The sequence below is a fragment of the Poromitra crassiceps genome (genome assembly GCF_964638095.1).
Source record: "Poromitra crassiceps genome assembly, contig: HAP1_SCAFFOLD_1248, whole genome shotgun sequence".
Classification (NCBI taxonomy): Eukaryota; Metazoa; Chordata; class Actinopteri; order Beryciformes; family Melamphaidae; genus Poromitra; species Poromitra crassiceps.
In genome coordinates this window covers 1-24,463 of record NW_028151162.1, presented here as the reverse complement: position 1 = coordinate 24,463, position 24,463 = coordinate 1, and the positions used below count along the sequence as shown (strand labels likewise).

At 43.3% G+C, this 24,463-nt stretch overlaps 1 protein-coding gene across 1 annotated transcript; it reads right to left on the bottom strand.

The window, feature by feature from the left end:
• Positions 1-263: 263 nt before the first annotated feature.
• Positions 264-20,373, bottom strand: LOC310771787 (uncharacterized protein). Its single transcript, XM_083664311.1, has 11 exons — positions 20,236-20,373; positions 17,821-18,068; positions 15,679-15,793; positions 11,635-11,787; positions 8,683-8,871; positions 7,915-7,988; positions 5,016-5,213; positions 3,097-3,234; positions 2,913-3,002; positions 1,513-1,656; positions 264-558 (listed from the first exon to the last, which is right to left on the bottom strand). Exons 2-11 carry the CDS (start codon positions 18,058-18,060, stop codon positions 430-432), a joined length of 1,470 nt encoding a protein of 489 aa, XP_083520437.1. The 5' UTR covers positions 18,061-18,068; positions 20,236-20,373; the 3' UTR covers positions 264-429.
• Positions 20,374-24,463: the final 4,090 nt, after the last annotated feature.

The following is a 24,463-nucleotide window of genomic DNA, read 5'->3' as shown; positions in this document are numbered from 1 at the left end:
CCGGGATGCAAAGAGGTGTGCTGAATTTGCATAAAAGCATTTGCCTGGTGAAGGCCGGTGTGGTGCGACCTCCTGCTTATAAACTACATGCTGTGTGACAGAAAGGGAAAAGACAAGACAATCCCTCCAAGAAATTGCGGTCGCAATAATTAATGCAAATTCAACCAAGCTCCACAATATTTTCAGGGGCTTGCAATTTTTCAAAATTCCCGCAATTGATCAGCAAAAACGGCAAAACAGGTTCCTCACCTTGCAATTTCTGCCAGTTTCCGCAATTTTACAGCAAAAAAAAGAAAAAGAAATCACATAAAACTTCAAAGATTTTGAGAAAAGCTGCTGCAAAATCAGCATTTTTGATGGCAACAATCACAAAAAAAACTATGCGAAATCCTGGAGGGACTGAAAAGGTATAGAAAGTGTACACGTGTCTCAGTGGCTGCTGTTGCTGCCCCAGTCGTAGGGGAGGTAGCTGACTTTAGTCTTCCCAGCAGAGACCACCCCCTGCAGGCTGGTCTTCTTAGGAGAGTCACTCATGTGCTCCAACACCCAGGACAGCAGCTGGGAGAGAGAGAGAGAGAGAGGAGAGAGAGAGAGAGAGAGAGAGAGAGAGAGAGAGAGAGAGAGAGAGAGAGAGAGAGAGAGAGAAGAAAGAGAGAGGACAGACTGAGCTACTGCCAGAGATGCTCACAAGTCTTTTTTTTGCATGTCCAAGTCAAGTCTCAAGTCCATATTCCACTGGTTCACAATCTCATATCTTGTGGTAAGTCTACCTTGGATGGTTACAAAATTAGGCTAATAATCAGATTCTTCGATTCAGAATGTGGATGGTACAGTACAGTATTTTCACTTCTGGAACCACACTATTGCGCTCCCTGGGTGTGTGATGTAATATGCATTTTTCATTCTGCTGGGATATGGCATTTTATCAAGGGTCAGTGTTGGAGAAAATAAAAGGTCAATTATATGTTCCTGTTGTAATAGTATGCTACTTTGAAAATATTTTACTTAAAAACATGAATCCTTTTACAGGAAGGTTTGAATAAAGTGAAACTGGAAAAATTATATACAGTATATATACGGTACATATATATAAGAAGCTTCTTTTACAAAGGTTAAAAGATTTAAGTGTGACTTGGAAACAAGCCAAGTACAGTGTTCAATGCATCATATTTAATGACATTAATTAGACTGTTTGCATTGAACCGTATAGAGTTAACATTAGCTGGCCCACTCCTATTATATTATTATATTATATTATATTATATTAATTATGCGTATGCAATTATTAGGCAATTATTAGCTTATTGATTAAGAAATGCCCATGGAACTTATATTTTCTCCAACAGTCAGGGTTAGAAATGGGTCATAATGCCATCTTTTAGACACACAGACAGACATAAACACCAAATGCTGTAGCATTTGCCTCCTGCCAGTAGGTGGCAGCCCTTGGATGCAGTATAGGTCAGAAAACTGAGAGAGAGTGGGACAGACAGCAGCTGGGCTCAGAGCTACCTTCTCGTCGGTGCCTCCAAAGTCAGCCTTGTACCACTTGAAGATCTGACTGAGTCGTACTTCTCCTTTCCCAGAGTCCACCATGCAGCCGTCGTCGTTCTCCAGGAAGGCCTCAGCTGCTGTACGGAGCTGGCCATCAATGTCCTGCCAGGGTGGAGAACAGACAAGACTCAAGGCCCATACAAGCTTCCCAGTATTATCACATATGTATATTGTGTAATTAATGTAGAGCAGTATTCTCAGGAGCTTGGGGGGAGGAGCTATGTAAAGGTACGCTGCTGTCTTCTCAGAAGTGACCAGCTGGGGGGGGGGGGGAGGAGCTATGTAAAGGTACGCTGCATTCACAAAGTAGTTGTTTCCTGGCTGACAGGTTATTTCCTTGATGATTTTCTAGAATGATAAGTGAGCACCTTCCCCCATGCAAGTACGGCTTGATCTGCTGTGCATGCATGCCACAAGCAGCAACCTCCGTCTTGGAAAATTGAAGCGTGGAAGTGCCAAAAACTGCAGTTCCTTGAATGGCCACTTGAGCCCGGCTGCAAAAGCAAGTCATTCCCAATAGACCCATGTTAAAATGCCAGACGTAAACATCTTTACAGCCTGGCTCAAAAAATGGCTTTGATCTCTCTAGCTAATTTCACCGTTCATAATAACTGTATGGGGGGAAGGGGATTTTTATATAACTCACTCGTTTATAGAGTCTATGTCTGCAAAGAAAAGTCAGATTGTATAGAAGTCAATGGGAAAATAATGTGAATTCTCACTTGATTTATGACCTCAGTAAACACTTTCCTAATGAGTTTATGGTCTCAATCGCAAGTTTCAAGTCTTATTCAATACAACATGATGTCCCATTTTGTAAATTATGGTCCCATTTAGAGTCAAATAGACGATAAAGCAGACTATGTTTTGGGGTGCAATTGACAGGTCACCTGTCCAGTGATCGCACAGCTCACTGATCACGGACCAATAGCAGGCCGCGCTGCGGCTCTGGCAAAAAGAAAAGATGGCGACAGTCAAAATGCCAAATTCTAGGCTTCAAAACGGGAGTGCAGAAACCAATGGGTGACATCAAGGTGGCTATGTCCATATTTTCATACGGTCTATGGAATATTCACAATTTTGTACAGCCATAGGCTTCATAGAAACCTACTGGGCTAGTTGGAGGAGAACTGGTTTGGTCATGTCTATTATAAACTACAGCTCTGTCAAGTTTTAACACTACAGAGAACTCTGCCAAAATACATTTGGTTACAGTTTAGTTATTGTATGAATTTTCACATTTATTTTTAGTCTAATAATCTAATTAAACATAATAAAACCAAAACATGGATGGGGAGATGAGGGGCAAAATAAAAATAAAATAAAATAATCAATCAATCAATCAATCAATCAATTACCTGTGGGGTGTAGGTTTTGATTGGTGGGCAGCCCTTTGCCCCACAGTTCAGGGCAAAATGAATGAGGGGCTCAGCATCTGGGAGAGCCACCTAGTGGAAAATATGATAATCAAACTTCTACAGTGAACATTATATCAGTTATTACACAAAATGCAATACAATGAAGGAGTGAAATGTGCAGTACTTGTAGGCGTGGGTCTGTCTTTGAGAAAGGCCTTAAAAGCTGTGCGACGCCTTTTCTGTTCCCCCTCAGAATACCGTTCTCAATGTCCTGCAGAGTGAACACCTCTCCCCCAATCAGGTAGCTCACATAGTTGAAGAACTACAAAATGAGAGAGACAAGACAGAAACAAATATTTGTCAGTGTGGTGTTGTCCACCCCAGCTCAAGCACATCTAGATAAGCATCAGAGGTTATAACCAGGGTTCCCACACCTTCTTAAACATCAACTTCAAGGACTTTTCAAGGACTTTCTAGACCCAACACCCGACACGGCATAGTCAGAGACACGGATAATCGTTAATTACTGTTACAACACTGATACCTTTTTTTATAATGAGAACTAGCAGCTTTACAGGAACCCTGTATAACGGTCTAAAACACTGGTAGGATTCAGAGAAACTCCACGAGAACTTTGGGGAACACCGTAGCGATGCTGGATAAGACTGTAAGAACTCTGGATAAGACCGTAGAGACTCTGGATAAGACCGTAAGGACTCTGGATAAGACTAAGGACTTTGGGGAACACCATAACCACTCTGGAGAAGACTGTAAGTAAGGACTTTGGGGAACACCGTAGCAACTCTGTCTGGATAAGACCATAACTCTGATAAGACTAAGGACTCTGGATAAGACCGTAACGAATCTGGAGAAGACTGTAAGGACTTTGGGGAACACCATAACCACTCTGGAGAAGACTGTAAGGACTTTGGGGAACACCATAACCACTCTGGAGAAGACTGTAAGGACTTTGGGGAACACCATAACCACTCTGGAGAAGACTGTAAGCACTTTGGGGAACACCATAGCCACTCTGGAGAAGACTGTAAGGACTTTGGGGAACACCATAACCACTCTGGAGAAGACTGTAAGCACTTTGGGGAACACCATAGCCACTCTGGAGAAGACTGTAAGGACTTTGGGGAACACCATAATCACTCTGGAGAAGACTGTAAGGACTTTGGGGAACACCATAACCAGTCTGGAGAAGACTGTAAGGACTTTGGGGAACAGCGTAATGACTCTGGATAAGACTGTATGGACTTTGGGAAACATTATAAGGAAGGGATGCATCATGCACAATGATATCAGAATGACATCGGCTGATCAAGGCTTTAAAATTAAGTATCGGCATTGGCCCGAAACTAACATTTCTGCCGATATGACAGGCCAATACAATGACGCTTTAATTATGCCCAAATGCTCGATATATAACCTAAGTTGAAGTAGTTTTCCTCTTTTGCCCAGTGAATGTGTACATTTTGAAAAGCATTGTATTTATGTCTGCATCTGCCAGTGGGCCATCACCATAAGAATAGGCATAATAATGTGTTAATTCCACTACAGGAGAGACTAGATTGGGGGGGAAGAGGGGGATGAGTGCATATAATCCGTATTGGCAAACAGCCAAGAGTTGGAAAATATCAGATATCGGATATCAGCAAAAGATCCAATACATTGGTGCACCCCTAGTGTTATGGAGCTGATTTATAATATAAGGCAGCAGCTCTCTTTTGGTAATATTAAATTTATTATGTGTGCCGCCTGTGAGATAAAGACTCCAATTCCCATGATTCCTGGCGGGTGACGTCATTTCCTGCCAAATTGAGGACTTAACGCAGCTGTGAACGTGGGGCCCGGTGACCACGAGACAACAAACACAATTTGGGGACAGTAATGCTGACAGGCTACATTTACATTACATTACATTACGTAATTTGGCAGACGCTTTATCCAAAGCGACTTACAATAACACATTGGCTAACAGAGCCAGCTAACACAGACCGCATGACAGAAAGGCTACTTCATCATGACACACCAGGGGAACCCTGTAAGGACCTTGGGTAATACTGTAAGGACTCTGAGTGGAGCGGTGTTGTCTACCCGGTATCTCTGCCACATGTTGGTGGGGGCCCCCAGGCGCACGGAGCCGTGGATGACCAGGGCGTTGTAGATGTTGATGAAGAAGGCCAGTTTCTCCTCACGGCTCAGGGACAGGAGCTCCACCCTCTGCAGCTGCACGGCCAGCTCGCAGTAACGCTCAAACAGCGGGCTCACACACATGCTCTGGTAGTTCACATACTGTGGACATAAGGACAAGGCACATACACATACTGTCAGAGATGGGAAAAGTACACACAATCTCTACTCAAGTAGAAGTACAGTTACTTGTGTAAGTAGAAGTACTGATTCAACTTGTTTACTCAAGTAAAAGTTAAAAAAAGGCCCTGAAATGTAATAAAGTATAAAAGTAACAAGTATTTCCACCGGTTGTTTCTGTGCAAACCTAACTGAAAGTCAAGTCGTATTAATATAATCCAAAGACTATTAAACTTAAAAGATCCCCTCCAAACATGTTTTAAGATGTGTAAAGACTATTATACATGTTATAAGACATAATATAAGATGTATAAAGACTAGTATATATTTTGATTAATGATTTGCGTGATATGGTTTTTCCACAAAAAAGGTGCACATAATGTGTGAAAGATGGGAGAGCGCGAGACGAGAGAGAGACAGACAAACGACGCTACATCGTTCTGGTCTGTCATGCATTAAAACGACTAAAACTAAGTAACTAGCCTGTTTTGAAAATGTAAGCAATAGAAAGTACAGATATCTGTGTCAAAATGTAGGGAGTAAAAGTAAAAAGTTGTCAGAAAAAAAAAATACTACAATAAATAAATACCCAAGTAACCAAGTACCTATTTGTACTTAGGTACCGGTACTTCCCATCTCTGCACATACTGTACACTCATTTTACCCAAGTATACATAAACAGTAGAGGTGTGCCATATCGTATCGCTCACAATAACACAGGTACAATTCATATAGTCAAAAATTCATATTGTGATAATGGCAATATTCTGAGTTGTTGACGTAATTATGTCACACCGTTACGCCGAGTAACAGTGTGACGTATAAACAGCAACTACAAGCATGGTTGAAAGTGGCTCCATGGGGGAGGAGTTAATTCCAAAAAGGGGCATGGCTTCAGTAGTGTGGAAGTGGTTTGGTTACAAGAGAGCATGTACAACAACCACGGTCATTTGAAGGCACTATGCTGATCTGAATTGTGTTAACAGCACTGCAACCCATTTTAAAGGCTTGCCCAGTGGTGGAGCGGGAATCGATCGACCGACCTCCCTCTTTCAAAGCACACGTGCTACAAGAGAGCTTGCTCCCTTGACGGAGCTGGTTAACGGGCCTTTATACTCATACTCACAGTCTCATATTGCAGCTATTACCAAGACATAATTTTTGCATCTTTGTAATGTTGCCAAAATCCGCTCTATTTTATCTCTGCAATTCATAATGTAATTCATGCATTAGTATCCTCTAGACTTGATTATTTTAATGTCCTTCTCTCTGGCCTCCATAGTTGTGCTACGAGAAGTCTTCAGCTGGTACAGAATGCTGCAGCTAGAATATTGACTAAGACTACAAAATGTAATCATATTACTCCCATTCTGGCCTCGCTTCACTGTTTACCAGTATATGCTAGAGCTGATTTTAAGGTTCTTCTTTTAACATATAAGGCCTTGCATGGCTTTGTACCACCGTATTTATTAGAACTTTTTACACTATGTACCGGCACGCCCCCTTCGCTCTCTCCATGCTGGTCTTCTAGCCATTCCTGTGGTTAAGAAAACGGTTGTTTCCAGAGCTTTTGCCTACCGCGTCCCCCATCTGTGGAACAAACTTCCACTATATGTTAGGGAATCCAGTTCAGTTGACATTTTTAAATCAAGACTGAAAACACACCTTTTTTCTCTGCACTACGGCCTTCTCTAGAACTATGGTTGGGTTTGTCACATTTTAAAACACCCCTTTTATTTGGGATGTTTTTTAATGTGGCTGTTTTACTAGTTTTTATTTATTTATTTATTTGATTTGTATTCGAACACCCCTTTCAACTTGATGTTTTTTAATGTGGCCCTCAACTGTGTTTGTTCCTTTTAACATGAATTTTTAGAGCATTGTTTGTTATACTTGTCCTATGCTTTCTTTTAATTGTAAAGTGTATTGGGACCATGCTTCATGGTGATTTTGCACTTTAAATAAGAATTGATTGATTGATTGATTGATCAGTGATAAGATATTGTAAGGTCTTGAGATGTCTGGGCAAATGCATCTCATGTCTTCAGAAAGCTCTTATGACTTAAACTAAGCCTGGGCGATATGGACAAAATCAAATATCACAATATTTTTTACCCCTTACCTTGATATCGATATTGGAACAACATTGTATGAAGGATGACTATTTGTGCTTTCACAAAATATTGACACATTGACATTTTTGATAAATAATCATTAGTAATGTGGTTATAATGACTAATATACAGTAAGTTGGTAAAGGCAAATAAGAGAACAGCTAGAACAACCTGGAAATTACATCACTTTACTTAATGTACTCTTTAAAACCAGAAAAAGACAACCCTTATGCCATATCACAATATTAAGATATTCGAAAAGAAAAGAACATTGGGGAAAGTAAATGAAAGCTGAGGCAAACCTGTGTGTTCAGATTTGTACTTTTTCGAAGGACACAAGTCCATAAACTTCAGGGGAACCAATCCTCTCTGCAGGACACAGGAGCAGTGGTGTCCTGTGTCCATGTTATTTTCCATTTATCTACAGTATGCATATACTGTACATGACACACATATACCTAATACACACACACACACACACACACACACACACACACACACACACACACACACACACACACACACACACACACACACACACACACACAGTGAGTCATGGAGGACATTACCTTGCCATCATCAGAGAGATGCTCAGAGAACAACTTCAGAATCATCTCCCTCAAAACTGAAGACAGCTCAGCAGCTGAGAGAGAGGGGGGGGGGGATAGGGAGAGAGGGAGAGGGGGGAGTAGGCCGGGATGGGGCCGTTAATTTTTATTGATAATGATACCAGTTTCGAGACTGCGTAACGATCCGAGGCTTCATCGATACCACTATCGATACCTTTCTATTATTTGGTGGAAATACGACAACAAATTCTTAACATAACTAGTATTGCTTTTATTGCTTAACTGTGAGTCTGTGAATGTTTGATTTCTGAACAATGAAATTTGCCTAGCCTGGTGAGCCAATTCAATTCTTCTTTGTTTAGTTGACGGCAGTTGGCAGACAATTCAATTGAATTAAAAAAACTTCAATGCCGTGTGTTTGTGCACCTGTGATTTGATGTAGATGACATCACTCTGGTCTCTTAAGACATAACTTTACGTTATAGGACCCACTAGTCTCGATAGCAGTATCGATGAGCTCAGACGACCTTATTGATTTTCGGGTTTTGAGAATCTTGGATCCGGCTCCTTATCGATACATGATCTCCATCCACATCCCTAAGGGAGAGTGAGTTAAATTATTGAAATGTGCAATAGCTTCTCCTCGTGAAACAAACCAAAATCGAAAATCTTAGAATGTTTTGAGCGACACCAACACCAGAAGAGGGGAACCTGGGAGGCGGCCGGGGGAGGGGAGTCTCCCAGCTCAGTGTCCTGGGGCTGACCTACCCTGCAGGGGGGTGCAGGCTGCCGTCTGGCCTGCGTTGAGGGCAGAGTGAGGGTCATGCTCCAGCAGCCTGTACAGAGTGTTCCCAGTCTCTTCTCCAAACTGGCTGTGCTGCTGCCCAGCGCCGTGCACACTCACCATGTACTTCTTCTGCAGCAGGGCCTGGCCGGTCTCATTGGCCTGGGCCGTGGCTGGCACACACAAAGCCACACAAAGCCACACAAAGACACACTTGTTTGTTTATCTGAACTTTGTACAGTAGGAAGGAGGATGCTGCCAGTTTTCAATAATGTCGAGATAAAGCTAGAACAAACAATAATCCGTTTCGGTAACACTTTATAATCACTATTAAGCATTAGTTAAAGCAGGACTAAACCCCAAAACACTTTTTTCAGCTTTTAACCAATATATATGACTTTGGGGGTGGTGTGTGACGAATTCTGGTCAAAATTTCCACATTTGAGACCAAACTGTTACCATTGTACCATTTGTATCATTTTCAGCAGCATAAGTTCCCTCTATGGGTTCAAACCTGCTTTTTTTGTGCCCTCAAATGAATGGGAGATTTGGTACATCGTGACGTCACGGTAGGGTTAGCGCGTGCCCCACTCATGTGAAAAATTGTTTTTTTCCCCCCATGTGATTACTGTAGTTGACGCGGCGCGAGCCCTTTAAGAGCAATGCATCCATGGGAAATCGCCTACTGTGGCTAATATTAGCCGCTAGTTAGTTATGTTACAGGGCAGTAAAACGCCACTGAATGACCAAATTGATAGAACTTTTAACCATTTCGAGTAACACCGTTTCCATACGGATCACCAGCGTTAGTTTGTTGTTTATAACGTGGCTATATTCATAACGTTTTCTATGATATCTATCTCGGATGCGTTATTTCGAATCCCACATAGGTTACGCCAAAACCACCCCCAAATTGTGTTCTGGCGCAAAGCGAGTGGGTTTCAGGACGACACAGTATCTCGAGCCATTTACGTTATCTTTAGAGCAATATTCCTGGAATGCAAGTTTAACTTGCATAACAGTTACATGTCCTCTGCATTCTACATCAAATGAAGATATTACAGGTTGTTTTATTTTGTATGTTACATACTTATTGTCCAAGTTATGTTAGTTTATGGGGGAGGAATTCTGCCAGCTAAAGAAGGGAGTATAGGCGGCCACCTTGCCTGCAGAGTTTTCAAATCAAGCAGCATGCCGTTCTGCTTTAAGTATTAGTAAATACTTAGGTCATCATTTATAAAGCATTGTTCATACATTACTAATCATTTGTAAGTAATTCATGAACACAGTTATCAATGTTTTATTACTGATTAATAAGCTAATTTATAACGTATTAACTATTGTATTTAATCTAATTTATAAATGATTTGTAAGGTATAGATAGTCCTCACTTTAGATTAGGTCACACAATATACTTAACCTGTTAATCCCTAAACCTATTTTTCAGTTCACCTGCCGAAAATGACATGCCCGGCGAATTGAATAGAGTATATCTCCACAACTACAGGGGATTTTCTGAAAATTATTTTTTTCAACAGCTAGCCAACACCTGTGAGATTGCTGTAGAAGTGTCAGAATCAATTCAAAAATTTACTGTATCAGAGTAAAATCAGTTAGAACATGGCAAAAAATTAAAAATTCAAGCTCCGCCAAGCTCCGAGTGCTTGTATCAAAGCAAATCCTTGGAAAGTGAACCAGAGCAATTTTACAGATGTTTTACTACAGGTAGGCCCAGGCGGACCTGATCTGGGCACATTTTGGCCATCCTATGTGCCATTTGACTTTTCTATGGTAGAAGAGTGAAATACCTTTTTTCTCATTTACATATCACTATAGGTACTCAGTTAAAATGCATTATAGTTTGAGTAACCCTCAAGCGTTATCTGTATTTTTACTGCATGCAATGCATCAAAAAGGTTTCTTCAATATGCAGGCAAAGCCTGGGGCGTTACGCAGAGGGATATCTCGGGAACCCATTGGTCGATTTGGATGATTGACACCTCTATGGCAGAGGTTCTCAAATGTTTTTCAGCCAAGGACCCCTTACAAGATAGAAAATATACCGGGGACCCCCTCATTCTGATTTGTGATTTTGGGCTAAGCTTAATAGTTTCCACGGTAACGTGCTTGACTTTTAAATGGCTAGGTTTGTTAGATTAGAATGGAATCCATGAACCATTTTAGATCTAAAAGATAACATATTTCCGTTGAACTATGAAGCTTTTGCAACAACAAAAAAGTTTTTATTTTCATTTCCCTGAAAACCTTTCGCGGACCCCCTTGCAAAGTGCCACGGACCCCTGGGGGTCCCCGGACCCCCATTTGAGAACCAACGCTCTATGGAACCGTCAGAGGCAATAGAATCAACGTGGACTGAAAGAATGTACGTCAGACAGTTTTCCAGGAAATGACGTGGAACCGAACAAAAAGATAATTTATTGTGTGAAGGTGACCACTCCATGTAAAACCCTCCATATGGCTTTGTAAACACCATGACTGTTAAAAAAACGCTTCAAGATGATGAAGAGGCGTAGCAATTAGTAGCGTTTTTAGGGAGTCGAACACAGCTTTTGATTGGAAAACAGCAAAGGTAAGACATAACTTATAGTTTTATCTGTAAAACTTTTTTGCGGTTCTTTGACAGCCTACCAAGGTGAGTTTTCATCTCTCAGTGACGAGCCATACATCGTTGGAAAGAGCAGGCTCTTGGCTTTTGAAAGTGTGCAGCACTCTGTATGCTTGAAAAATAGACCGTACGCTGAAACGATCGCTGCAGCACGTGTGCAGTGTGGCTTCAGCGTGGCGTGGCGAGGCCAAGCGCTGCGGCTGGTGTGATCGCTCTCCCCTGTTAACAAGGACGCTGAAATGAAACCGCCCGCTGCGCTGTGTCGCTTCAGCATAGGATTGGCGTCTGGTGTGTTCAGCCACTTACTTACCCATGCCCTTCTCTTTCTGCAACCAGCCAACCAGCTGAGCGCCTGAGAAGCTCTTTTTGTACAAACTCAGCCCCCTCCTATGAGAGCCAATCACACTGGCCTCTTTGAGGTCCTCTACCAGGCCCGCCATCTCGTCCCTCTCACACATCAACTCTGCGAGGGCAGGGATATGCCGAAACAAACACACACAAACAGAAACACACATGTACAGAGTCACATGTACAGACAGAATATGTGCATGTACTTGGTCGATAAATGAAGATATTGTGTCTGCGTTTCATTGTAAGTAGCTTGCCACAGAATATTGCAGAAACCCTCTCTTTCTAACTGCAGATTTCTGACAGGTGACCCATGGAATTATGCTGCATTCATTCATGTGCTCCTCGGTTGGTCTTATTTCGCGAGCTGTCAAGTCGTTTATTGGCTTTTGGTGTCAGAATGATCGGAATCTGTAAACCAAATCAGGATTAATGCTAAGAGGTAACTTTTCTAACTAGAGCCTCTTGAGGTATAGCGTTCACAGTGACGGCTGCCATTGTTACTCTAGTGTCAGCGTGATTTTGTTTGTGTGTCCGAGTGAGCTAAGGGGGTGTGGCTTAGCAATAGGTGAATTGTTGTTATTGAGTCTATTTCTGCAATAACTGCACTTATGGCTGTGTTTACTCTACAAACAACATTACTGCTCATTGGTTCGGGAGCCACCGGCGTGCCTGATTGGCTGGTTATGCTGTCAACTACGTGGCAGGTCCCTGAGTGGCCCGTGCAGTTTGTAATTTCTGGAAATTGCTGGGCGGCAAGCTGGAGGCCAGACAGAATGTGAGTTCACATGATCAGGATAGTTAACCATGTTACCATAGAATAGGATTAAGTCAGACTCGTTTTAGAAGCATTTGACCAAACATCTATGAAAAAATGAATGGGGAATGAAATCCCTTAGGCCCCATGCCGAACCCGGAAGAGAGTGTGACTTTGGCTCTCAATAGAGCTGTCAGTGGTTTTCTTCTTTTCTTCAAACAGCTAGCGGCTAGCCTGTGTGAAGTCCCTTCTGACAAAGTTTGCTTCTGCAGCAGGGAGCAGCTGAATAACAAGTGAAGTAGAGGCCTGTGCTGCTGGGCTCATCCGCAGTGTCAAGTGTCCTGTATCAACTGTCTGCACTGGCAATGGTGTCCAGATTAGCGCGCACACACACACACATACACACAAAACACACGCATGAACACACACACACACACATACAGACACACACACAGTAGAGCCCTAACCCTCTCACCTCCGTCATCCTCTCTGTGGTCTAAAGAGCCCTAACCCTCTCACCTCCGTCAGCCTCTGTGGTCTAAAGAGCCCTAACCCTCTCACCTCCGTCAGCCTCTCTGTGGTCTAAAGAGCCCTAACCCTCACCTCTGTCAGCCTCTCTGTGGTCTAAAGAGCCCTAACCCTCTCACCTCCATCAGCCTCTCTGTGGTCTAAAAAGCCCTAACCCTCTCACCTCCGTCAGCCTCTCTGTGCTCTAAAAAGCCCTAACCCTCTCACCTCCGTCAGCCTCTCTGTGGTCTAAAGAGCCCTAACCCTCACCTCCGTCAGCCTCTCTGTGGTCTAAAGAGCCCTAACCCTCTCACCTCCATCAGCCTCTCTGTGGTCTAAAGAGCCCTAACCCTCACCTCCGTCAGCCTCTCTGTGGTCTAAAGAGCCCTAACCCTCTCACCTCCGTCAGCCTCTCTGTGGTCTAAAGAGCCCTAACCCTCACCTCCGTCAGCCTCTCTGTGGTCTAAAGAGCCCTAACCCTCACCTCCGTCAGCCTCTCTGTGGTCTAAAGAGCCCTAACCCTCACCTCCATCAGCCTCTCTGTGGTCTAAAGAGCCCTAACCCTCACCTCCGTCAGCCTCTCTGTGGTCTAAAGAGCCCTAACCCTCTCACCTCCGTCAGCCTCTCTGTGGTCTAAAGAGCCCTAACCCTCTCACCTCCGTCAGCCTCTCTGTGGTCTAAAGAGCCCTAACCCTCACCTCCATCAGCCTCTCTGTGGTCTAAAGAGCCCTAACCCTCACCTCCGTCAGCCTCTCTGTGGTCTAAAGAGCCCTAACCCTCACCTCCGTCAGCCTCTCTGTGGTCTAAAGAGCCCTAACCCTCTCACCTCCGTCAGCCTCTCTGTGGTCTAAAGAGCCCTAACCCTCTCACCTCCGTCAGCCTCTCTGTGGTCTAAAGAGCCCTAACCCTCTCACCTCCGTCAGCCTCTCTGTGGTCTAAAAAGCCCTAACCCTCTCACCTCCGTCAGCCTCTCTGTGGTCTAAAGAGCCCTAACCCTCTCACCTCCGTCAGCCTCTCTGTGATCTAAAGAGCCCTAACCCTCTCACCTCCGTCAGCCTCTCTGTGGTCTAAAGAGCCCTAACCCTCTCACCTCCGTCAGCCTCTCTGTGGTCTAAAAAGCCCTAACCCTCTCACCTCCGTCAGCCTCTCTGTGGTCTAAAAAGCCCTAACCCTCTCACCACCGTCAGCCTCTCTGTGGTCTAAAGAGCCCTAACCCTCTCACCTCCATCAGCCTCTCTGTGGTCTAAAGAGCCCTAACCCTCTCACCTCCATCAGCCTCTCTGTGGTCTAAAAAGCCCTAACCCTCTCACCTCCGTCAGCCTCTCTGTGGTCTAAAGAGCCCTAACCCTCTCACCTCCGTCAGCCTCTCTGTGGTCTAAAAAGCCCTAACCCTCTCACCACCGTCAGCCTCTCTGTGCTCTAAAAAGCCCTAACCCTCTCACCACCGTCAGCCTCTCTGTGGTCTAAAGAGCCCTAACCCTCTCACCTCCGTCAGCCTCTCTGTGGTCTAAAGAGCCCTAACCCTCTCACCTCCGTCAGCCTCTCTGTGGTCTAAAGAGCCCTAACCCTCTCACCTCCGTCAGCCTCTCTGTGGTCTAAAGAGCCCTAACCCTCTCACCTCCGTCAGCCTCTCTGTGGTTTAAACCAGCTATTCTCAACCACTGGGTCGTGGCCCACTGGTGGGCTGCAGAGCACCGTGTAGTGGGCCGCGGAGGCAGTGGTATTGCCAAATAGATTAATAAAAATAAAATAAAAAATCATGATGAAAGCTAGTTATTTACTTATTTTTATATCTGAATGTGCTCAATAATTTATATAAATCAAAACTTCCCAATTAAAATGCATAATTTCAATGACTTTTTTTCTCTCTCTCATTTATTCTGGGAAGGTGGTCCTCGGAAATGTTTTAACAATCAAGTGGGCCTTAGGTTACAAAAGGTTGAGAACCCCTGGTCTAAAAAGCCCTAACCCTCTTAGTCTCGGTTTCCAGACGTTTGGTGAGCGGCACCAACAGCGCCACCTAACCACCAAACGTCTGGGAATTTAGTGTTCCAAATCTGGTTCATTGAGCCCGGCGAGAACGGCCGGCAGCAGACACGCCTACATTTATTATTAGAATATTATTTGGTAGCGGCAATGCAATGTTTCATAGTTCCAATATAGAGCGACACTGATGTGCTGCAAAGAGAGTTTATACCTGTTGTTTATTTTACAATAATCTTTCCTACCCGGAGGTGGTCCGGTTGCTACTGTGAAGTCATCAGCAGGCTCTGTAACGTAGCCTCGGGAGTCGGGCTTATCACTGGGGGAAAGACCTCTAGCCGCCGGGGCCGGATGAAACACGTCCTATTAACAGGTTATATTTGTTTCTAAGTGATTAATATGTTTCTCCGCAAACGCGACAGCACCGGTTCTGCATGAGCGTCACTGCCCCCAGAAAGCAGGCCCACAACACTCTCTGTGGTCTAAAGAGCCCTAACCCTAACACCTCCGTCAGCCTCTCTGTGGTCTAAAAGCCCTAACCCTCTCACCACCGTCAGCCTCTCTGTGGTCTAAAAAGCCCTAACCCTCTCACCTCCGTCAGCCTCTCTGTGGTCTAAAAAGCCCTAACCCTCTCACCACCGTCAGCCTCTCTGTGGTCTAAAAAGCCCTAACCTTCTCACCTCCGTCAGGGTCTAAAGAGCCCTAACCCTCTCACCTCCGTCAGCCTCTCTGTGGTCTAAAGAGCCCTAACCCTCTCACCTCCATCAGCCTCCCCGGGCTCTTCCATCTGGTTCTTCTCCGGCAGGGGAGGAGCATCTGCTGGGAGAGGCTCCTCCTTCACCACACGCACCAACCTCTGCAGCTCCTCAGGGGCCTGAGGAGGTCAAGCACACATACACACACGTCGCACGCACACACACACACACACACACACACACACGGACAGTTAAGTGACCAAATTCTTCATACCAGTTCTCTTTAGAGATGCACCGATGGCCAAAATTTCGGATTTTTTTATATTCGGAAAGGTTGTGGACGAAGCATAACCTCCAAGCAAGAAGAGATTGCTGATGAAACTTAGACAAAGAAACAGGAAGTTTGTTAGGTGAGTAATTACATGTTAAAACAAAGGGAAGACCACTAATTTTCTCAAATATATGGTTGGGGATGAAGAACCACAAAGAATCTTGGTTTCCCAGGCATCTTTTAAGCCAATTAATTTTAAAAGTCTTTACAGTGTCATGAAAATTTAAGACCTCTAGACCTCCATCTGCCCTGCTGTTAGAAAGTGCTGCCTTTTTAAGCTTGTGAGTTTTGTTTTTCCAGATGAAGTTAAGAAATAACATTGATTTCCGTAGCTGTGGGCTCGTTAACAAAAAGAGAGAGGGGTAAATAAAGCGAGAAAGGCCCTCGGCCTTAGATAAAAGAACCCTGCCATATAATGTTAAGTCCCTTTGAAGCCAGAGGTTAAAGACATTCTTGGTTTTCTTTTTTTTTTATAATATTTTATTTGGTTTTTTCAAAAACAAGAGCATGGCAGCTCAGACACAACATTGAACATTCTTGGTTTTCTTAATCCTTCCATTAAAGTTCAGTTGCTGTCTCGCTACAAGGTTTTTAATCATATAGATGCCCAAGTACATAACTGTGTTCTTTACAGGAATATTTTCTATCAATGTATCTTCACAATCATGTAAGGGCAACAACTCACATTTAGATAGATTGAGCCTCAGACCTGAAGCTAATGAAAACTGCTCAACTAGATTAATAGCTTTCAGCAACTGATCTTTATTTTGTAAGAAAATAGTTGTGTCATCAGCAAGTTGTGAAATTTGTATTTGCTTGTTAAATATAGTGATGCCTTTAAACTCTGGATCATGTGCAATATTTGTAGATAATAATTCCCTTGGGGAAATAGTTTGAGTACCACACACCGGCGCTGCGGCATCACCGCATCATATGGCGCGGTGCTGCAGTGTCCGTATATACATATATATATATATATATATATCACTAAACAGCCCTAACACAAAATAACACTTGTTTGACTTGAGGGCATGTAGGTGTGTCCTAATAGGACTAGACGATATGACTTCATGCTTCAAATCAATATCATGATTATTTCAAATGTTTACTTTTATTATGATTCATGAACTCTTATTTATTTTATACATTGTTGTTTTTTATACTGCCGTCATAGTCCTCTGACAGGTCTGTACTCTACCGTTTTTTGGCTCAGTGTTTTCGCTCGTGGCATCCTCCATGCTGAGTGAACACAGACTAACGTTAGTGGGATGGGGCAGAGGCACGTGACTGAACACGACATAGTATTTTTTAAAGGTGACAGTTCATGAATGCAGGCCTTGTGGAAGTTGTGAATTGTTTAATTAATTAAATTAATATAACGAATTGACATGAACAATAATTACATCTAGGGAGGGGCATTGCAAATTAGCCTTGGGCTATAAATGCCGTGGTACAGGATATCAGATGTTTTGGTAAACATACAGTATGTACGATCTGTCCCTACACAAATAAATAAATGAAATTAAATGAACAAGATTAAGTTCAAATGTCGGTTTCGATACATTTTGGGTGAATTGCCCTTAGGGCTAATGTACACCGCCTCCGGAACAGATGCGGTACGGCTCAGGTAGAGCTGCGAACAGACCCACACACATGTAAGGCTCAGGTAGAGCTGCGAACAGACCCACACACATGTCATCTGTCAGACGTATGTGGGATCTGACAAAAATAGAACAGGTGCGTGATTTTTCCGTACCGCATGTATCGCCCATCAATTAACATGGACAAGAGTCGAGATCCTGCAGTTTTGCCGGATCCGCAACGCAGCCGTAACATATTTGGTGTACATTGCCTGTTAGTGTGTCCCCTCCTCACCAGTTTCTGCAGGTCGTCGTTCCCCCCGATGTGAAGGGCGTTGAAGAAGATCTGAGGAACCGTGCTGCGCCCCGTCAGCTCCTTCACCCTGGCCCTAAGCTCCGGGTGCCTGCCCACATCCACCTCACACACTCCTAGGCCCAGACCCCTCAGGGTGGCTTTAGCCTGCATGCAGTGGGGGCACCCCTGGATGGAGTACACTGTTACCCGGCCCAGACCACTGCTCTCAAACTCCCCCATTTAGAGCTCTGCAAAGACAAGAGGGTGAAGAAAGTTGACTGAGCTCCAAGCTCTTGCCCAGCAAAGTCAGTTAGTAGTCTCACTTGCCAGACTATCGCCACACTTCGTTTCACGCTGTACCAGCGCATGAGAGTCTAGCTCAACTCACGCTCATTCTGGTATAACGATGGGAAAAAAATCCTCCGTTATCTCCATTATCTTTAAAACCATCCACCGAAAGTACCAAGCAGGCCTGCTTTATTGCACAATCCAAATCTTCTGCAAATTTTGCCATTTTCAGCTTGTAGGTTGCTAGCTAGTGTTGTTGTTTCACAGCGGTGGAGGCATTTTGAGCGCGACATGCAGGGAGCGGAAAGGGACTCGCTCTGACTGAAATGGTCCGAGCCAATGGCAGAGCTTATCCCCACAGCCTGCTTCCAGTGAGTCAGACTAAACAGTTAGTTACCAACAGTGTTGGCCAGTAAAGTGAGGGGTTACTATAATTTTGTTACTTTCCCAGTGACTACTAATGTAAGGGATTACTAATCCAAGTAACTTCAAGTTACTGCATTACTTTCTCCAGCACTGGCACAGCACTAAAACAAAGTGTGGAGATAGGTCTGGCTATGTGAGACTAGCCTGGGTAAACCCAGCCTCCACATGACCTCCATCTATGCGCTAGATAGAGGTCACGTGGAGGCTGGGTTTACCCAGGCTAATGTGAGACTACTGCCTTGCCAGAACGAGAGTCTTTTTTTTGTCCCATAGGGAAATCAATAAAAAGGTCTGCAGTTTGGCTGATTGTTGACCCCTCCTGTAATGTTAATTATTGTTCCAATAAAGTGGATTCAGTTCTAAAAGGAGCTGACTAAGGGGGTGGGGTAGCGAAAGTAATAGTAAAGTAACAAGCAACATAACTAATGACTTGATTGATACCAAGTAATAAGTAAAGTAATTTTATTGCTTTTTAAAGGAGTAATACGTAACCGATTGCATTTCCTGAGTAACTTCCCCAACACTGTTACCAATAGTGCTCTGTTCGGTTAGTGGTTGATTTCTTGGGAAGTTAGCCAATTGCCTACCTAGTTCCTCATTCATCTTGACACAGCTTTGTGCTAGTGGACAGTCAATATTAGTCTCTCTCACACACACACATTAGTCTCTCTCTCTCTCACACACACTCTCTCACTCACACACACACACAGGTCATTGGAACTGTGTTAAAATAATTTAGAGCTGCAACGATTAATTGATTAATCGACATTACAAGTATTTTGATATCGATTAATCATTTTGAGTACAATTTTAAGAGAAAAGGTCTAAATTCTGTGATTCCAGCTTCTTAATGTGAATATTTTCTGGTTTACTCCTGTATGACAGTAAACTGATATTATCTTTGCGTTGTGGACAAAACAAGACATTTGAGAGGGTCATCTTGGGCTTTGGGAAACAATGATCATCATTTGCTACCATTTTCTGTCATTTCATAGACCAAACAACTAATCGATTAATCGAGAAAATAATCGAAGGATTAATCGATTATGAAAATAATCGTTCATTGCAGCCCTAAAATAATGATCAATTCTCAATCAATTGATACAGTATTACAATAACTAATCATTATTAGTAGTAGTTATTGTACTGTAGATGGCGGAGGCTAAGTTTAGTTACATGTCAAAACCAAAGACTGTATAAATAGGTCAAAATTCATTCAAAAGTCTGCCAATTTAACATGCCATGGCTTATAATGAACGTTACAGATCATTTTCTGATTCTTTAGGAGTCCTTCTGCAGTTCAAGCAGTTCCAAAAGTTGACATTTTACTCAAATAAATTGCTGCTTGGTGTGCTGTATACAAGCCGAATTTAAGAAAGGTTCCTGTCGATTAAGCCACGAATATGTTTTAGGAGGTATGTACAGTTACTTTAAGCAAGGAAACTGACGTGTCTGATTTGTGAATGGAGTTTGGCGACCCGTTCTCTGCCAGGCTGTGGTTATTGTTTACATTAATTGAAACTCAAACTGGACCGCAATATAAGATACAAACTCGACAATAACGATGAAAAGTAACACATGATCACAGTATAGCGGCATAACAACACTATTTAGATATAAATGAAGCACCGTCCGTCAGGCATGGAGCGATCGCTGCTAACGTTAATAACGACCATAGAGACGTCATAACATTAACGTTACCTTTAATCCAGACTCCCTTGCTAGACTCGGGCGCACAATCCAATCCAAGAGGCAGTCCTCTGAATGCCCTCAAAGTTAATTAAAACATGTTGGATAATTGATGTTTGATTACGATGTGTGTTGTGCTCAGACTCAATGCTCCATCCTGCAGATAGCTGCACTGGCACTGCACACACCACTGTCTGCTAGCTCTCATGATGCCTTCAAGTGCTCCTCGTAAACTCAAGATGCCTTCAAGTGCTCCTCGTAAACTCTATACTTTTCTTTCTCATCATTAGTCCTCCTCCTCCTCCTCCTCCTCCTCCTCCTCCTCCTCCTCCTCCTCCTCCTCCTCCTCCTCCTCCTCCTCCTCCTCCTCCTCCTCCTCCTCCTCCTCCTCCTCCTCCTCCTCCTCCTCCTCCTCCTCCTCCTCCTCCTCCTCCTCCTCCTCCTCCTCCTCCTCCTCCTCCTCCTCCTCCTCCTCCTCCTCCTCCTCCTCCTCCATCATACGGGGAAGTATGAGATTGTGGGGTTACAGCGAAATAATATCATTTTTGCCCTTGCTTACGCAATTTGATTTATCCTTTGAGGTTTTTGTATTGTTATCCCTGTTATTTGATGTGGTTTTATGCTGTTCCTGTTTTAATGTATTTTATCTCTTTGCAGTTATCACCATAATACCTGCCCAGGGACTATGGTTGAAAACTAGCCAAGCTGGCTAAACTGACACATTTGCAGAAATGTTTATTAATGTGCAATGAAAATGAAAAAATGGTTAACTCAACAATAATCTTTCTTGCAAAAAAAATCCATGTTAAAAATGAAAATTACATAAATAATACATAATAAACTCCTGCAGTGTGTGGGAGTTTATCACTCAATTATTATCAATTGTAAAATTAACATGTTACAAGATGCCTTTATATCATCATCATCATCATCATCATCATCAATTTTGTCTACTTTTATCAAGAAATATTCTCATCTCTATTGTAGTTTTCTTGCCGTATTTGCTGCCACCTGCCAGAGAATTCTACACGTGCAAAAAAAAGTGTGTTGTGTGTGTGTGTGTGTGGGGGGGGGGGGCTGGCTCGTGGAGTGAAGCACAAATATTCTATTGCTTCTTCCTGAGAATGAACCTAAATTGAGATGAAATGAGATATCACTGTCTGTTGTAACCAAAGCAATTACTCAAAAAAATGTACTTGCATGCAGGGGAATTCATGTGGCACAATAGAGTACAGGAGGAATGAGTCCAGAAGAGCTGGATGTTAGCACTTCCAGTTCCATATGTATAAAAGGCAATGGGATTTTTGTATGGGGGTTTCGGTTAAATGCCTGAAATAAGGTCTGGGCTTAACAAAAGTTTATGAAATGGCGAACTTTGTGTTCAGCAAGACAATCTTCACAAATGAGGTCCACTTTTATGATTTTCAAAGTGTAAATGCATCAAAAGTCGACTTTTACACGTAGGAACCAGGATGTGCAGGGACATCTGGGTAAGCTGGGGTTCCTTGTTTTTTCACTGCTGGCGTTCCTTGTTTTTTCACTTCTGGGTAAGCCTACAAAAATACCTCATCCCTACCCTGCAGTACTCTATTAAGGGAGCTTATAAATCTCACACGATGGCTCCTCTGGGTTTGTCAGACCACAACACTGTTGGTCCCCACTTACCCATCGGCCCTGAAGAGAGGGAACATTGAGCAGAGAGTCTGGACTGAAGACTATGGTATGGTGTTTATTCTTAATCCTCGAGGGGAAACATCCGTTTGCCACCAGAGCGAGTACAGATACAGATACATAAACTACACTGGAAGACTAGACTACACTGGAACTGAACAACTGCTTGAATGTACCGATACATCCTTGTGTGGTGCTCGGGTCAAATTTATCGGGTTTAAAATTTTACTTGACAGAAAATTACACAAGGAGACATTTTTTAAACTTGAAACTCCATGGCCCTGGCTTATTTTCTATCAAGAAAATGCAAGAAAAAAAATCATTGGGTATACAACAATATGCCCACACATTTCATGTCAATTTGACACGCATACACAGAAAGACACGTGTGCACACACACACACACACACACACTACTAATATTATTATTATTAGAGTATATTTCAGTTGAAATAACTCTGCACGTTGTAGACATAGGTGTGAGTGTTCAGAATTTACTTATATCTACACCCAAATATAGAGAATGGTAATGTAATGGTAACATAATATCCCTTTCCTCAAGATGAGCAGAAACATGCAGTTAGAAACTAATGTCGCTCGGGTTCAAGTGCAGCTCAAGCTTTAACTTGAATGTTTCCCACAGCACTTGAAGGCAGCATTTCCGGTGCGTCCGTTGGCATTGCGCGGAACCATGTACGCCGGGTATTTGTTCCTGCCCGGCGGTTCTTCCCGCAGGACACGAATGGAAGAAGTTGAGCTGTAATGCTGAAGTTTACTGGTGCTGGAGATGGCAGGGATGTCGGAGACAGCGCGCACTGGATGTAGAAAGATGCTATGCCTCCTGCCAAACAGCGACTTGCTGTCACTTAGCGACACGGTCACCAATAAACTGATAGCAGTGGAGAATATCACAGGTATGCTAACCAACCTTAGCAGCTAGCAAACACTATCGTGCTCTCGTACAGTATGGAGGAGAGACATCACGATAAGTAAATACAAATGGTAAAGTTGATGTTGTCAGCAAACATACAGTCCTGGTAGAACATGACCTAAAAGCTTTCAGGAAGCGTTGTACAGTTCGCTGTTATCTCCTGCGTCACCCAGCAGCAGTGTTGTCGGCAGTTAGCCCCTATCTGTACGTCTAAGCCATCGACATGTCGATGGTCTAGCTACCTAGCAGGGGGCAAGACGAGTGAGTGAATATGTAGCTAGTTAGCTATTATTGTTGAAATTAAGAGTAATTAACATTAAGTAAGAGTACCCACTACTTCTCCAAGCACCACTACACACTACATGCCTGCCAGGTATATAACGCTTTCGAAAAGCAAGTTTTCATTGGCATTTATTTAAATAGTTTGACGTGACTTTCTCGCCAAGTAAGATACGGTAACCTGTTTGCTGGTTCTTCTCTCCTCCGGTTTTAACACTTTGATCTTTTTTCCTGCATTCAGGGTTGTTTTTGCTGAAAGATAAATGTTTTATGGTCACTCACAATTCTCTGGAAGACTGGCTGGCTTGGTTCAAGCCTTAAAACTCTATATATATATATATATGGGCCCTCAACGCCTTCAAGGGACACTATGCAATCACACGCAAAATGACATCATTTTGCTGTAATGCAGACACATACTAGAGCTACATTATGTCAACAGCTACAGAGAATAGGAATCGGGTATTGTTTGCCTAGTGAGACACCCCGCGCACACACACACACACACAAGTCTGTTGTCCATGTCTAGACTTTAACAGCATTGCTCGTGCTATTGCATTCGCCTCCGGTTCACTTCGACTTTAAGTGCATTCGACTCCGCATCAAGACATGAGACGATGTGGCTGACAGATAGAACTGAGTCACTGACTTGGTACCGCTCCAGTGTTGTTGTTCTGTCCTCCCCTGCCATGAACTCAATTGAGGTTCTGATGGTCCAAATGCCAGAGGAGAGAGAATTATATATATAAATAAATAAAAATAAGGATTTTTCGAAATGTCTATGGAGAAAATATGGGGAATTCACTTCTGGGGCAAGAAATGTCACATGACTGTTGAGCTCTATATGGTTCAGGTTATATGAATGGGTAAACAGGTAAGAGCCACGGATCAGGCTGGCCAATGAAGGAGGTGGAGACTTGGATTAGGTTTAACCACAACGTGGTGTTTTACTGAAGTGATGTGTGGTTGTATCCCCGGACGCACATGGTCTCAGAGGAGTTGTAGGAGCGTTCAGATGTGGTAGGCAGGCTGGTTCAGTCAGAGTGATCATTAGAGGACCTCACACACAGCTCTCTAAATCCTCCTCAGGTGTGCAATCACTGATTCGTTGATTACTTGCAGGTGATTCTCATGAGCCTTTTGACAGACATGTTATTGATCTGTTATTATAGAAGCCATGGAGGCAATTCTCTCCTACAGCAAAGATGCTGAGGAGCTCCTGAAGAGGAAGAAGGTGCAGCGGGACATCATATTCAAGTACCTCGCCCAAGAGCGGGTGGTGATGCCCCCCAACAGTGAGAAGCACCAGTTGATGAAAAGGACATTGGAGTTTTGGTCAACTGGGAAGGTAAGGTCATG

Excerpts from the sequence above, each read along its gene's own strand:
- LOC310771787 (XM_083664311.1), bottom strand. The coding sequence starts at position 18,060 with ATGGGGGAGTTTGAGAGCAGTGGTCTGGGCCGGGTAACAGTGTACTCC. Across the intron at positions 5,214-7,914 it reads ATCTCTCTGATGATGGCAAG|TATGTGAACTACCAGAGCAT; the intron begins GTAATGTCCTCC and ends TTATGTCCACAG. Across the intron at positions 3,235-5,015 it reads ACATGTGGCAGAGATACCGG|TTCTTCAACTATGTGAGCTA; the intron begins GTAGACAACACC and ends CTCATTTTGTAG.